We start from the raw sequence: 17,507 nt of genomic DNA on the forward strand, positions 1-17,507 counted from the left end.
ATTGTTGTATTGATCTCCATCCGGGGACCACTTCTCCTCGGGGTAGATTATTCTCTCTGTCGGCTCCCGAACGTAAGGCTCTCGATGATTATCTGTCTGCTGAAGGCATTCAGATGGATCCCGCTAAGGTCCAGGATGTCAGCGATTGGCCTGTTCCTAAGTCACGTGTCGAGTTACAGCGCTTTCTCGGTTTCGCTAATTTCTATCGGCGTTTCATTCGTAATTTCGGTCAAGTGGCTGCCCCTCTCACAGCTCTGACTTCTGTCAAGTCTTGCTTTAAGTGGTCTGGTTCCGCCCAGGGAGCTTTTGATCTCCTCAAGAAGCGTTTTACATCCGCCCCTATCCTTGTTACTCCTGACGTCACTAAACAATTCATTGTCGAGGTTGACGCTTCAGAGGTGGGCGTGGGAGCCATTCTGTCCCAGCGCTTCCAGTCTGACGATAAGGTCCATCCTTGCGCTTACTTTTCTCATCGATTGTCGCCATCGGAACCCGAGGGGATTCTCCCTGAAGGGCGTGTTGTCGGGTTGACTGTCTGGGGAATTGAGAGACAGGTAAAGCAAGCACTCACTCACACTGCGTCGCCGCGCGCTTGTCCTAGTAACCTTCTGTTCGTTCCTGTCTCTATTCGTCTGGCTGTTCTTCAGTGGGCTCATTCTGCCAAGTTAGCTGGTCACCCCGGCGTTCGGGGTACGCTTGCTTCTATTCGCCAGCGGTTTTGGTGGCCTACTCAGGAGCGGGACACGCGCCGTTTCGTGGCTGCTTGTTCGGACTGCGCGCAGACTAAGTCGGGTAACTCTCCTCCTGCCGGTCGTCTTAGACCGCTTCCCATTCCTTCTCGACCATGGTCTCAGATCGCCTTAGACTTTATTACCGGTCTGCCTTCGTCTGCGGGGAGGACTGTGAGAGCCGCCAATAAACGTAGGATTAAGAGTCCTAGGTATTGTCGCGGTCAGAGAGTGTGGCTTTCCACTCGTAACCTTTCCATTACGACAGCTTCTCGCAAGTTGACTCCGCGGTTCATTGGTCCGTTCCGTGTCTCTCAGGTCGTTAATCCTGTCGCTGTGCGACTGCTTCTTCCGCGACATCTTCGTCGCATCCACCCTGTCTTCCATGTCTCTTGTGTCAAGCCTTTTCTTCGCGCCCCCGTTCGTCTTCCCTCCCCCCCTCCCGTCCTTGTCGAGGGCGCACCTATTTACAAGGAACGGAAGATCATGGACATGCGTTCTCAGGGACGTGGTCAACAGTACTTAGTGGATGGGGAGGGTTTCGGTCCTGAGGAGAGGAGTTGGGTTCCATCTCGGGACGTGCTGGACCGTTCGTTGATTGATGATTTCCTTCGTCGCCGCCAGGGTTCCTCCTCGAGTGCGCCAGGAGGCGCTTGGTGAGTGGGGGGGTACTGTCATGTTTTGTCTTTGATCTTCATGTCTTGTCCCTGTGCTTCCCTCTGCTGGTCTTATTAGGTTCTTTCCCTCTTTCTATTCCTCTCTCTCCTCCTCCCTTTTTCCCTCTCCCGCTCTCTCTCTCTATCGTTCCGTTCTTGCTCCCAGCTGGTTCTCATTCTCCTAACGACCTTATTTACTCTTTCACACCTGTCCCCTATTTTGCCCTCTGATTTGAGTCCCTATTTCTCCCTCTGTTTTCTGCTTCTGTCTTTGTCGGATTCTTGTTTGATGTTTGCTGTTCTGTGTCCTGGTTCCGCCCTGTCGTGTTTTTGCCTTCATCAGATGCTGCGTGTGAGCAGGTGTCATCTAAGATATATCCTGGAGTACCGTTTTGTTTAAGACTGGAATAAAGACTCTGTTTTTGTTAAGTCGCTTTTGGGTCCTCATTCACCAGCATAACAGTCTCAGTCACCAGATCTCAACCCAATTGAACACTTCTAGGAGATTCTGTTGCAGATCCTAATACAGTGTTTCACACCACCATCAACAAAACACCACCATTTTCTGGTGGAAGAAAGGTGTCACATCCCTCCAATAGAGTTCCAGACTCCTGTAGAATCTATGAGAAGGTGCGGTGAAGCCGGGCTGTCTGCTCCTGGGCCCAACTCCCTATTAACACATTTGTATGTTTTTTGTTGTCTTTATTTTGGCAGTCGCCTGTATGTCCTCTTAGCATAAATAAAGTGAATGTTCGTTGCCACCCACCTTGGCCCTTCTGGTCTTCTTGTCAGGCTTGGCGTAGTGGCCAGCGTAGGTACACGCTCCCAGAGTGTGGTAGGAGGGGTTAGTGAAACAACGACTGACGTTGCTGCTGGTAGGAGAGGAGTCTAGAGAGGAGAATAAGCCTGTACACTGAAGCCCTGCTCACCACGGAAACAGCAGTTTATAACATAGAACTCTATACACACACACACACACACACACACACACACACACACACACACACACACACACACACACACACACACACACACACACACACACACACACACACACACATGGGCCCACACACACACACACACACACACACACACACACACACACACACACACACACACACACACACACACACACACACACACACACACATGGGCCCTGCTCACTACAGAAACATCAGCTCATAGCATAGGACTCTACACACACACACTCACAGTCACGTGGGCCCTGCTCACCACGGAAACAGCAGCTTATAGCATAGGACTCTACACACACACTCACAGTCACGTGGGCGAGCACGCGAGCAAACGCAATAACACACAGCTCCATCGGGACATTTTCAATATAAGGCTGTAAAGACAGAGGTTTCATCAGAAAGATGAGTTTGCTGAGAACACAAACAGCAAGAGAGAGGAGGATCTAGCTGGAAAGAGAGTTCAGACAGATCACACACAAATTTATTTAGATAACCCCGGAATTTAGTCAGATAACACCTGAATTTAGTCAAATTCCCCCGGAATTTAGTCAGATTACCCCGGAATTTAGTCAGATAACACCTGAATTTAGTTAGATCACCCCGGAATTTAGTTAGACTACCCCGGAATTTAGTCAGATAACCCCGGAATTTAGTCAGATTACCCCGGAATTTAGTCAGATAACACCTGAATTTAGTTAGATTACCCCGGAATTTAGTCAGATAACCCCCGAATTTAGTTAGATTACCCCGGAATTTAGTCAGATAACCCCGGAATTTAGTCAGATTATCCCCACATTTAGTCAGATCACCCCCGAATTTAGAAAGAGACAGTGCTGTTGAGAGGGTCAACACTGTATAGAGACAGTCCTGTGGAGAGAGTCAACACTGTATAGAGACAGTCCTGTGGAGAAAGTCCACACTGTATAGAGACAGTCCTGTGGAGAGAGTCCACACTGTATAGAGACAGTCCTGTGGAGAGAGTCCACACTGTATAGAGACAGTCCTGTGGAGAGAGTCCACACTGTATAGAGACAGTCCTGTGGAGAGAGTCCACACTGTATAGAGACAGTCCTGTGGAGAGAGTCCACACTGTAAAGAGACAGTCCTGTGGAGAGAGTCCACACTGTAAAGAGACAGTCCTGTGGAGAGAGTCCACACTGTAAAGAGACAGTCCTGTGGAGAGAGTCCACACTGTAAAGAGACAGTCCTGTGGAGAGAGTCCACACTGTAAAGAGACAGTCCTGTGGAGAGAGTCCAGACCTGTGGATAAAGTCTTAACAACATTATAGTAAACATTTGTAAACCCCTGACTGACTTAGTTAACATGACTAAGTGGTAGAGTCTGGAGCGTCTCACCAGAGAGGGAGTAACCCTGGCTGACTTAGTTAACATGACTAAGTGGTAGAGTCCGGAGCGTCTCACCAGAGAGGGAGTAACCCTGACTGACTTAGTTAACATGACTAAGTGGTAGAGTCCGGAGCGTCTCACCAGAGAGGGAGTAACCCTGACTGACTTAGTTAACATGACTAAGTGGTAGAGTCTGGAGCGTCTCACCAGAGAGGGAGTAACCCTGGCTGACTTAGTTAACATGACTAAGTGGTAGAGTCCGGAGCGTCTCACCAGAGAGGGAGTAACCCTGGCTGACTTAGTTAACATGACTAAGTGGTAGAGTCCGGAGCGTCTCACCAGAGAGGGAGTAACCCTGACTGACTTAGTTAACATGACTAAGTGGTAGAGTCCGGAGCGTCTCACCAGAGAGGGAGTAACCCTGACTGACTTAGTTAACATGACTAAGTGGTAGAGTCTGGAGCGTCTCATCAGAGAGGGAGTAACCCTGGCTGACTTAGTTAACATGACTAAGTGGTAGAGTCTGGAGCGTCTCACCAGAGAGGGAGTAACCCTGGCTGACTTAGTAAACATGACTAAGTGGTAGAGTCCGGAGCGTCTCACCAGAGAGGGAGTAACCCTGACTGACTTAGTTAACATGACTAAGTGGTAGAGTCCGGAGCGTCTCACCAGAGAGGGAGTAACCCTGACTGACTTAGTTAACATGACTAAGTGGTAGAGTCCGGAGCGTCTCACCAGAAGAGGGAGTAACCCTGACTGACTTAGTTAACATGACTAAGTGGTAGAGTCCGGAGCGTCTCACCAGAGAGGGAGTAACCCTGGCTGACTTAGTTAACATGACTAAGTGGTAGAGTCTGGAGCGTCTCACCAGAGAGGGAGTAACCCTGACTGACTTAGTTAACATGACTAAGTGGTAGAGTCTGGAGCGTCTCACCAGAGAGGGAGTAACCCTGGCTGACTTAGTTAACATGACTAAGTGGTAGAGTCTGGAGCGTCTCACCAGAGAGGGAGTAACCCTGACTGACTTAGTTATCATGACTAAGTGGTAGAGTCCGGAGCGTCTCACCAGAGAGGGAGTAACCCTGGCTGACTTAGTAAACATGACTAAGTGGTAGAGTCCGGAGCGTCTCACCAGAGAGGGAGTAACCCTGACTGACTTAGTTAACATGACTAAGTGGTAGAGTCCGGAGCGTCTCACCAGAGAGGGAGTAACCCTGACTGACTTAGTTAACATGACTAAGTGGTAGAGTCTGGAGCGTCTCACCAGAGAGGGAGTAACCCTGGCTGACTTAGTTAACATGACTAAGTGGTAGAGTCCGGAGCGTCTCACCAGAGAGGGAGTAACCCTGACTGACTTAGTTAAGCTGACTAAGTGGTAGAGTCTGGAGCGTCTCACCAGAGAGGGAGTAACCCTGACTGACTTAGTTAACATGACTAAGTGGTAGAGTCCGGAGCGTCTCACCAGAGAGGGAGTAACCCTGACTGACTTAGTTAACATGACTAAGTGGTAGAGTCTGGAGCGTCTCACCAGAGAGGGAGTAACCCTGACTGACTTAGTTAACATGACTAAGTGGTAGAGTCCGGAGCGTCTCACCAGAGAGGGAGTAACCCTGGCTGACTTAGTTAACATGACTAAGTGGTAGAGTCCGGAGCGTCTCACCAGAGAGGGAGTAACCCTGACTGACTTAGTTAACATGACTAAGTGGTAGAGTCTGGAGCGTCTCACCAGAGAGGGAGTAACCCTGACTGACTTAGTTAACATGACTAAGTGGTAGAGTCCGGAGCGTCTCACCAGAGAGGGAGTAACCCTGACTGACTTAGTTAACATGACTAAGTGGTAGAGTCCGGAGCGTCTCACCAGAGAGGGAGTAACCCTGGCTGCTGATCCTCAGGGCAGGGCTGTAGGACACACTGGGCATGTGCTGCCCTCCTTTCTCTCTCTGCTGATGCCGCCACCACACCACCACCCCCAACACGGTCATGATGAAGAGGAGGAGGAAGATGATGCCCATGACAGCGCCTGCTGACTGGCGCTCTGATGCCAAGGCCGGGCTGATCTTAGTGTAAGGATTCAGCTCCTCCATCATCAGGGCAGCTGGAATAGAGAGGGGGGGGGGGCATATCTATATAAACACACAAACGTTTAACACTAGATCACCATTAATACACACAGAAACACCAGACCTGGATCACATACTGTCATAAACACCAGACCTGGATCAAATACTGTCATAAACACCAGACCTGGATCAAATACTGTCATAAACACCAGACCTGGATCAAATACTGTGATAAACACCAGACCTGGATCAAATACTGTCATAAACACCAGACCTGGATCAAATACTGTCATAAACACCAGACCTGGATCACATACTGTAATAAACACCAGACCTGGATCACATACTGTCATAAACACCAGACCTGGATCAAATACTGTCATAAACACCAGACCTGGATCAAATACTGTAATAAACACCAGACCTGGATCACATACTGTAATAAACACCAGACCTGGATCACATACTGTAATAAACACCAGACCTGGATCAAATACTGTCATAAACACCAGACCTGGATCAAATACTGTCATAAACACCAGACCTGGATCAAATACTGTAATAAACACCAGACCTGGATCAAATACTGTCATAAACACCAGACCTGGATCAAATACTGTAATAAACACCAGACCTGGATCAAATACTGTAATAAACACCAGACCTGGATCAAATACTGTCATAAACTCCAGACCTGGATCACATACTGTCATAAACACCAGACCTGGATCAAATACTGTAATAAACACCAGACCTGGATCAAATACTGTAATAAACACCAGACCTGGATCAAATACTGTCATAAACACCAGACCTGGATCAAATACTGTGATAAACACCAGACCTGGATCAAATACTGTCATAAACACCAGACCTGGATCAAATACTGTCATAAACACCAGACCTGGATCAAATACTGTCATAAACACCAGACCTGGATCACATACTGTCATAAACACCAGACCTGGATCAAATACTGTAATAAACACCAGACCTGGATCAAATACTGTAATAAACACCAGACCTGGATCAAATACTGTCATAAACACCAGACCAGGATCAAATACTGTAATAAACACCAGACCTGGATCAAATACTGTCATAAACACCAGACCTGGATCACATACTGTAATAAACACCAGACCTGGATCAAATACTGTCATAAACACCAGACCTGGATCAAATACTGTAATAAACACCAGACCTGGATCAAATACTGTCATAAACACCAGACCTGGATCACATACTGTAATAAACACCAGACCTGGATCAAATACTGTCATAAACACCAGACCTGGATCACATACTGTCATAAACACCAGACCTGGATCAAATACTGTAATAAACACCAGACCTGGATCAAATACTGTCATAAACACCAGACCTGGATCAAATACTGTAATAAACACCAGACCTGGATTACATACTGTAATAAACACCAGACCTGGATCAAATACTGTCATAAACACCAGACCTGGATCAAATACTGTCATAAACACCAGACCTGGATCACATACTGTAATAAACACCAGACCTGGATCAAATACTGTCATAAACACCAGACCTGGATCAAATATTGTAATAAACACCAGACCTGGATCAAATACTGTAATAAACACCAGACCTGGATCAAATACTGTAATAAACACTAGACCTGGATCAAATACTGTAACACCAGACCTGGATCAAATACTATAATAAACTCCAGACCTGGATCAAATACTGTCATAAACACCAGACCTGGATCAAATACTGTAATAAACACCAGACCTGGATCAAATACTGTCATAAACACCAGACCTGGATCAAATACTGTAATAAACACCAGACCTGGATCAAATACTGTAATAAACACCAGACCTGGATCAAATACTGTCATAAACACCAGACCTGGATCAAATACTGTCATAAACACCAGACCTGGATCAAATAATGTCATAAACACCAGACCTGGATCAAATACTGTAATAAACACCAGACCTGGATCAAATACTGTCATAAACACCAGACCTGGATCAAATACTGTGATAAACACCAGACCTGGATCACATACTGTCATAAACACCAGACCTGGATCAAATACTGTCATAAACACCAGACCTGGATCAAATAATGTCATAAACACCAGACCTGGATCAAATACTGTCATAAACACCAGACCTGGATCAAATAATGTCATAAACACCAGACCTGGATCAAATACTGTAACACCAGACCTGGATCAAATACTGTAATAAACACCAGACCTGGATCAAATACTGTAATAAACACCAGACCTGGATCACATACTGTCATAAACACCAGACCTGGATCACATACTGTCATAAACACCAGACCTGGATCACATACTGTCATAAACACCAGACCTGGATCAAATACTGTCATAAACACCAGACCTGGATCAAATACTGTAACACCAGACCTGGATCAAATACTGTAATAAACACCAGACCTGGATCAAATACTGTCATAAACACCAGACCTGGATCACATACTGTCATAAACACCAGACCTGGATCACATACTGTAATAAACACCAGACCTGGATCAAATACTGTCATAAACACCAGACCTGGATCAAATAATGTCATAAACACCAGACCTGGATCAAATACTGTAACACCAGACCTGGATCAAATACTGTAATAAACACCAGACCTGGATCAAATACTGTAATAAACACCAGACCTGGATCACATACTGTCATAAACACCAGACCTGGATCAAATACTGTAACACCAGACCTGGATCAAATAATGTCATAAACACCAGACCTGGATCAAATACTGTCATAAACACCAGACCTGGATCAAATACTGTCATAAACACCAGACCTGGATCAAATAATGTCATAAACACCAGACCTGGATCAAATAATGTCATAAACACCAGACCTGGATCAAATACTGTAACACCAGACCTGGATCAAATACTGTAATAAACACCAGACCTGGATCAAATAATGTCATAAACACCAGACCTGGATCAAATAATGTCATAAACACCAGACCTGGATCAAATACTGTCATAAACACCAGACCTGGATCAAATACTGTAATAAACACCAGACATGGATCACATACTGTCATAAACACCAGACCTGGATCACATACTGTAATAAACACCAGACCTGGATCAAATACTGTAATAAACACCAGACCTGGATCAAATAATGTCATAAACACCAGACCTGGATCAAATACTGTAATAAACACCAGACCTGGATCAAATAATGTAACACCAGACCTGGATCAAATACTGTAATAAACACCAGACCTGGATCAAATACTGTAATAAACACCAGACCTGGATCAAATACTGTCATAAACACCAGACCTGGATCACATACTGTAATAAACACCAGACCTGGATCAAATACTGTCATAAACACCAGACCTGGATCACATACTGTAATAAACACCAGACCTGGATCAAATACTGTAATAAACTCCAGACCTGGATCAAATACTGTAATAAACACCAGACCTGGATCAAATACTGTAATAAACACCAGACCTGGATCAAATACTGTCATAAACACCAGACCTGGATCACATACTGTAATAAACACCAGACCTGGATCAAATACTGTCATAAACACCAGACCTGGATCAAATACTGTCATAAACACCAGACCTGGATCACATACTGTCATAAACACCAGACCTGGATCAAATACTGTCATAAACACCAGACATGGATCAAATACTGTCATAAACACCAGACCTGGATCACATACTGTCATAAACACCAGACCTGGATCACATACTGTAATAAACACCAGACCTGGATCAAATACTGTAATAAACACCAGACCTGGATCAAATACTGTAATAAACACCAGACCTGGATCAAATACTGTGATAAACACCAGACCTGGATCAAATACTGTCATAAACACCAGACCTGGATCAAATACTGTCATAAACACCAGACCTGGATCAAATACTGTAATAAACACCAGACCTGGATCACATACTGTAATAAACACCAGACCTGGATCACATACTGTCATAAACACCAGACCTGGATCAAATACTGTAATAAATACCAGACCTGGATCAAATACTGTCATAAACACCAGACCTGGATCAAATACTGTGATAAACACCAGACCTGGATCAAATACTGTAATAAACACCAGACCTGGATCACATACTGTAATAAACACCAGACCTGGATCAAATACTGTGATAAACACCAGACCTGGATCAAATACTGTAATAAACACCAGACCTGGATCAAATACTGTCATAAACACCAGACCTGGATCAAATACTGTCATAAACACCAGACCTGGATCAAATACTGTCATAAACACCAGACCTGGATCAAATACTGTAATAAACACCAGACCTGGATCACATACTGTCATAAACACCAGACCTGGATCAAATACTGTCATAAACACCAGAACTGGATCAAATACTGTAATAAACACCAGACCTGGATCAAATACTGTCATAAACACCAGACCTGGATCAAATACTGTCATAAACACCAGACCTGGATCACATACTGTCATAAACACCAGACCTGGATCAAATACTGTAATAAACACCAGACCTGGATCAAATACTGTCATAAACACCAGACCTGGATCACATACTGTCATAAACACCAGACCTGGATCAAATACTGTAATAAACACCAGACCTGGATCACATACTGTCATAAACACCAGACCTGGATCACATACTGTCATAAACACCAGACCTGGATCAAATACTGTCATAAACACCAGACCTGGATCAAATACTGTAATAAACACCAGACCTGGATCACATACTGTAATAAACACCAGACCTGGATCACATACTGTAATAAACACCAGACCTGGATCAAATACTGTAATAAACACCAGACCTGGATCAAATACTGTCATAAACACCAGACCTGGATCAAATACTGTAATAAACACCAGACCTGGATCAAATACTGTCATAAACACCAGACCTGGATCAAATACTGTCATAAACACCAGACCTGGATCAAATACTGTAATAAACACCAGACCTGGATCAAATACTGTAATAAACACCAGACCTGGATCAAATACTGTCATAAACACCAGACCTGGATCACATACTGTCATAAACACCAGACCTGGATCACATACTGTCATAAACACCAGACCTGGATCAAATACTGTCATAAACACCAGACCTGGATCAAATACTGTCATAAACACCAGACCTGGATCACATACTGTCATAAACACCAGACCTGGATCAAATACTGTCATAAACACCAGACCTGGATCAAATACTGTAATAAACACCAGACCTGGATCAAATACTGTCATAAACACCAGACCTGGATCAAATACTGTCATAAACACCAGACCTGGATCAAATACTGTCATAAACACCAGACCTGGATCAAATAATGTCATAAACACCAGACCTGGATCAAATACTGTCATAAACACCAGACCTGGATCAAATACTGTAATAAACACCAGACCTGGATCACATACTGTCATAAACACCAGACCTGGATCACATACTGTCATAAACACCAGACCTGGATCAAATACTGTCATAAACACCAGACCTGGATCACATACTGTCATAAACACCAGACGTGGATCAAATACTGTCATAAACACCAGACCTGGATCAAATACTGTAATAAACACCAGACCTGGATCAAATACTGTCATAAACACCAGACCTGGATCAAATACTGTCATAAACACCAGACCTGGATCAAATACTGTCATAAACACCAGACCTGGATCAAATAATGTCATAAACACCAGACCTGGATCAAATACTGTCATAAACACCAGACCTGGATCAAATACTGTCATAAACACCAGACCTGGATCAAATACTGTAATAAACACCAGACCTGGATCACATACTGTAATAAACACCAGACCTGGATCAAATACTGTAATAAACACCAGACCTGGATCAAATACTGTAATAAACACCAGACCTGGATCAAATACTGTCATAAACACCAGACCTGGATCAAATACTGTCATAAACACCAGACCTGGATCACATACTGTCATAAACACCAGACCTGGATCACATACTGTCATAAACACCAGACCTGGATCAAATACTGTAATAAACACCAGACCTGGATCAAATACTGTAATAAACACCAGACCTGGATCAAATACTGTCATAAACACCAGACCTGGATCACATACTGTCATAAACACCAGACCTGGATCAAATACTGTCATAAACACCAGACCTGGATCAAATACTGTAATAAACACCAGACCTGGATCAAATACTGTCATAAACACCAGACCTGGATCAAATACTGTCATAAACACCAGACCTGGATCAAATACTGTCATAAACACCAGACCTGGATCAAATACTGTCATAAACACCAGACCTGGATCACATACTGTAATAAACACCAGACCTGGATCAAATACTGTCATAAACACCAGACCTGGATCAAATACTGTCATAAACACCAGACCTGGATCAAATACTGTCATAAACACCAGACCTGGATCAAATACTGTAATAAACACCAGACCTGGATCAAATACTGTGATAAACACCAGACCTGGATCAAATACTGTAATAAACACCAGACCTGGATCAAATACTGTCATAAACACCAGACCTGGATCAAATACTGTCATAAACACCAGACCTGGATCAAATACTGTCATAAACACCAGACCTGGATCACATACTGTCATAAACACCAGACCTGGATCAAATACTGTAATAAACACCAGACCTGGATCAAATACTGTGATAAACACCAGACCTGGATCACATACTGTCATAAACACCAGACCTGGATCAAATACTGTAATAAACACCAGACCTGGATCAAATACTGTCATAAACACCAGACCTGGATCACATACTGTCATAAACACCAGACCTGGATCACATACTGTAATAAACACCAGACCTGGATCAAATACTGTAATAAACACCAGACCTGGATCAAATACTGTCATAAACACCAGACCTGGATCACATACTGTAATAAACACCAGACCTGGATCAAATACTGTCATAAACACCAGACCTGGATCACATACTGTAATAAACACCAGACCTGGATCACATACTGTAATAAACACCAGACCTGGATCAAATACTGTAATAAACACCAGACCTGGATCACATACTGTCATAAACACCAGACCTGGATCAAATTCTGTAATAAACACCAGACCTGGATCAAATACTGTCATAAACACCAGACCTGGATCACATACTGTCATAAACACCAGACCTGGATCACATACTGTAATAAACACCAGACCTGGATCAAATACTGTCATAAACACCAGACCTGGATCAAATACTGTAATAAACACCAGACCTGGATCACATACTGTCATAAACACCAGACCTGGATCAAATACTGTCATAAACACCAGACCTGGATCACATACTGTCATAAACACCAGACCTGGATCACATACTGTCATAAACACCAGACCTGGATCAAATACTGTCATAAACACCAGACCTGGATCAAATACTGTAATAAACACCAGACCTGGATCACATACTGTCATAAACACCAGACATGGATCACATACTGTCATAAACACCAGACATGGATCAAATACATACTGCAATATGAGCACACATTCTCAGAACATGAGGTGTGCAGGACATAGCTTGCCCAATATAATGGAACAAATAGGATAGTCCTAAAAGTGTAAACTCTGTCCACCTTGCACATCGGTCAGCAATCACAGACCTACCGACCTACCTACTTACTTACTTACTTACTTACTTACTTACCCTGGTCACAGCGGATGCCTTTGTATCCGATGCTGCAGTAGCAGGTCCCAGTCACATAGTCACAGGTGCCGTTGTTCAGACACACACACAGCTGCTGACAGCCGTAGCCAAACGTACCGGGACGACACTCTGGGAGGAACAGGAAGAGTTAGTAGACAATACACACACACTATATACACAGAATTACTGCTCACACACACAGCTGCTGACAGCCACAGCCAAACGTACCAGGACGACACTCTGGGAGGAACAGGAAGAGTTAGTAGACAATACACACACACTATATAAACAGAATTACTGCTCTCACACACACACACACACACACACACACACTATATACACACACTATATACAGGGGCAAGAAAAGGTATGTGAATCCTTTGGAATTACCTGGATAACTGCATAAATTGGCCATAAAATTTGATCTGATCTTCATCATTAGACAAACACAGTGTACTTAAACCAATAACACACAAATTATTGTATTTTTCTTGTCTATATTGAATACATCATTTAAACATTCACAGTGTAGGTTGGAAAAAGTATGTGAACCCCTAGGATAATGACTTCTCCAAAAGCTAATTGGAGTCAGGAGTCAACTAAACTGGAGTCGAATCAATAAGACGAGATTGCCCCATAAAAACACCCATGGGCCTCCCGAGTGGCGCAGTGGTCTAAGGCAGTGGGAGGCCCATGGGGCGGCGCAGAATTGGCCCAGCATCGTTCGGGTTAGGGAGGGTTTGGACAGCAGGGATATCCTTGTCTCATCACACTCTAGCGACTCCTGTGGCGGGCCGGGGGCAGTGCACGCTGACACGGTTGCCAGGTGTTTATGACAGTGTTTCCTCAGACACATTGGTGCGGCTGGCTTCCGGGTTGGATCGGCATTGTGTCAAGAAGCAGTGTGGCTTGGTTAGGTTGTGTTTCGGGGGACACATGGCTCTCGACCTTCGCCTCTCCCGAGTCTGTACGGGAGTTGCAGCGATGAGACAGGACTGTAACTACCAATTGGATACCACGAAATTGGGGAGAAAAAAGGGGTGAATATTCTTTTTTTTTAAACACACAAAATTTGAGTTTGCTATTCACAAGAAGCCATGCCTAATGTGAACCATGCCTCGAACAAAATAAATCTCAGAAGACCTAAGATTAAGAATTGTTGACTTGCATAAAGCTGGAAAACGTTACAAAAGTATCTCTAAAAGCCTTGATGTTCATCAGTCCACGTTAAGACAAATAGTCTATAAACTCTCCCAAGTTCCACAGCGCTACTGGCAAAAATATTCTGTGGACAGATGAAACTACAGTTGAGTTGTTTGGAAGGAACACACAACACTATGTGTGGAGAAAAAAGGCACAGCACACCAACATCAAAACCTCATCCAACTGTAAAGTATGGTGGAGGGAGCATCATGGTTTGGGGCTGCTTAGCTGCCTCAGGGCCTGGACAGCTTGCTATCATTGACAGAAAAATGAATTCCCAAGTTTATCAAGACATTTTGCAGGAGAATGTTAGGCTATCTGTCTGCCAACTTCAACAGAAGTTGGGTGATGCAACAGGACAATGACCCAAAACACAGAAGTAAATTAACAACAAAATGGCTTCAACAGAAGAAAATACGCCTTCTGGAGTGGCCCAGTCAGAGTCCTGACCTCAACCCGATTGAGATGCTGTGGCATGACCTCAAGAGAGCGGTTCACACCAGACATCACAAGAATATTGCTGAACTGAAACAGTTTTGTAAAGAGGAATGGTCCAAAATTCCTCCTGACCGTTGTGCAGGTCTGATCCGCAACTACAGAAAACATTTGGTTGAGGTTATTGCTGCCAAAGGAGAGTCAACCAGATATTAAATCCAAGGGTTCACATACTTTTCCCACCCTGCACTGTGAATGTTTACACATAGTGTTCAATAAAGACATGAAAACACATAATTGTTTGTGTGTTATTAGTTTATGCACACTGTGTTTGTCTAATGATGTGACTTAGATGAAGATCAGACCAAATTATATGACCAATTTATGCAGAAATCCAGGTTTTTCCAAAGGGTTCACAAACTTTTTCTTGCCACTGTTTACACACACAGCTGTTGACAGCCGTAGCCAAACATACCGGGACGACACTCTGAGAGAAACAGGAAGAGTTAGTAGACAATACACACACACACACACACACACACACACACACACACACACACACACACACACACACACACACACACACACACACACCCACACACAGTTATTGTTGGGATGGACTCACTGAGTTCACAGCTGTGTCCGATGAATCCGGTCCGACAGGAGCACTGACCAGTGATGTGGTCGCAGTCCGCTCCGTTCTGACACCGACACACCTCGGAGCAGTCGGTACCAAAGAACCCTGAACTACAACCTGGAGGAAAGAGACACACACGTCACACACACACACCTCCGTACACACACATGCACGCAGACGCACACACACACACACACACACACACACACACACACACACACACACACACACACACACACACACACACACACACACACACACACACACCTCCGTAGACACACACGCACGCAGACACACACACACTTCTGTAGACACACAACCCGCACAGTCTGCACCGAAGACATCTGACCCACAGCCTGACGATATAAACTATGACACACACTGCCATTACACCATGTCATGACACTGATCTACCACTAGGTGGTGTATGTCTGTAGTTCATGTCATGACACTGATCTACCACTAGGTGGTGTATGTCTGTAGTTCATGTCATGACACTGATCTACCACTAGGTGGTGTATGTCATGACACTGATCTACCACTAGGTGGTGTATGTCTGTAGTTCATGTCATGACACTGATCTACCACTAGGTGGTGTATGTCATGACACTGATCTACCACTAGATGGTGTATGTCATGACACTGATCTACCACTAGATGGTGTATGTCATGACACTGATCTACCACTAGATGGTCTATGTCATGACACTGATCTACCACTATGTGGTGTATGTCATGACACTGATCTACCACTTGGTGGTGTATGTCTGTAGTTCATGTCATGACACCATGACAGTGATCTACCACTAGGTGGTGGTGTTGGTCTAGGTTGACTCACGTTGTGTACAGTACAGTCCGCTCCACCCTGCGCTGCAGCTACACTGTCCGTCTGTAGCGATGCACTGAGCCCCGTTGTGACAGTTACAGGTATGGATGCAGTCTGGACCCCAAGCACCCTGAGGACACACTGTGGACAACACACACTGTTAGACTTTTATTCACACACACCTCACACAGTCAAACTCTACAACACACACACACACACACACACACACACACACACACACACACACACACACACACACACACACACACACACACACACACACACACACACACACACTACCTCTCATGTCTAATAACACACCAACTTAGAACCTCATGCTGTATGTCTCTCGTGACCATAGCCCATCTCTGACTGAATATTAATGATTATATTTCATCAGAGGGCTATCTAGCCTTAAATAACCCATGTCTCCATTTCTAATGTAGGAATACAGTGAGGACTACTGTAGATCAGATGACAGTCAGGAATACAGTGAGGACTACTGTAGATCAGATGACAGTCAGGAATACAGTGAGTACTACAGTAGATCACAGGACAGGCAGGAATACAGTGAGTACTACAGTAGATCAGAGGACAGGCAGGAATACAGTGAGTACTACAGTAGATCAGAGGACAGTCAGGAATACAGTGAGGACTACAGTAGATCACAGGACAGTCAGGAATACAGTGAGTACTACTGTAGATCACAGGACAGTCAGGAATACAGTGAGTACTACAGTAGATCAGAGGACAGTCAGGAATACAGTGAGGACTACAGTAGATCACAGGACAGTCAGGAATACAGTGAGTACTACTGTAGATCACAGGACAGTCAGGAATACAGTGAGTACTACACTAGATCAGAGGACAGTCAGGAATACAGT

The 17,507-nt window shown here is 44.3% G+C and overlaps 1 protein-coding gene across 1 annotated transcript in view; it reads right to left on the reverse strand.

The window, feature by feature from the left end:
- LOC129834841 (multiple epidermal growth factor-like domains protein 11) overlaps nt 1-17,507 on the reverse strand; it is a 355,101-nt gene that overhangs the window by 15,111 nt on the left and 322,483 nt on the right. The window contains exons 17-21 of the mRNA XM_055900156.1: nt 16,636-16,764; nt 15,786-15,914; nt 13,523-13,651; nt 5,564-5,800; nt 2,151-2,272 (exon numbers count right to left, since the gene is read on the reverse strand). Coding sequence (XP_055756131.1) covers nt 2,151-2,272; nt 5,564-5,800; nt 13,523-13,651; nt 15,786-15,914; nt 16,636-16,764 — 746 coding nt within the window. The remainder of the gene's footprint in view (nt 1-2,150; nt 2,273-5,563; nt 5,801-13,522; nt 13,652-15,785; nt 15,915-16,635; nt 16,765-17,507) is intronic.

This window comes from Salvelinus fontinalis, chromosome 35 (assembly GCF_029448725.1).
Source record: "Salvelinus fontinalis isolate EN_2023a chromosome 35, ASM2944872v1, whole genome shotgun sequence".
NCBI classification, from domain to species: Eukaryota; Metazoa; Chordata; class Actinopteri; order Salmoniformes; family Salmonidae; genus Salvelinus; species Salvelinus fontinalis.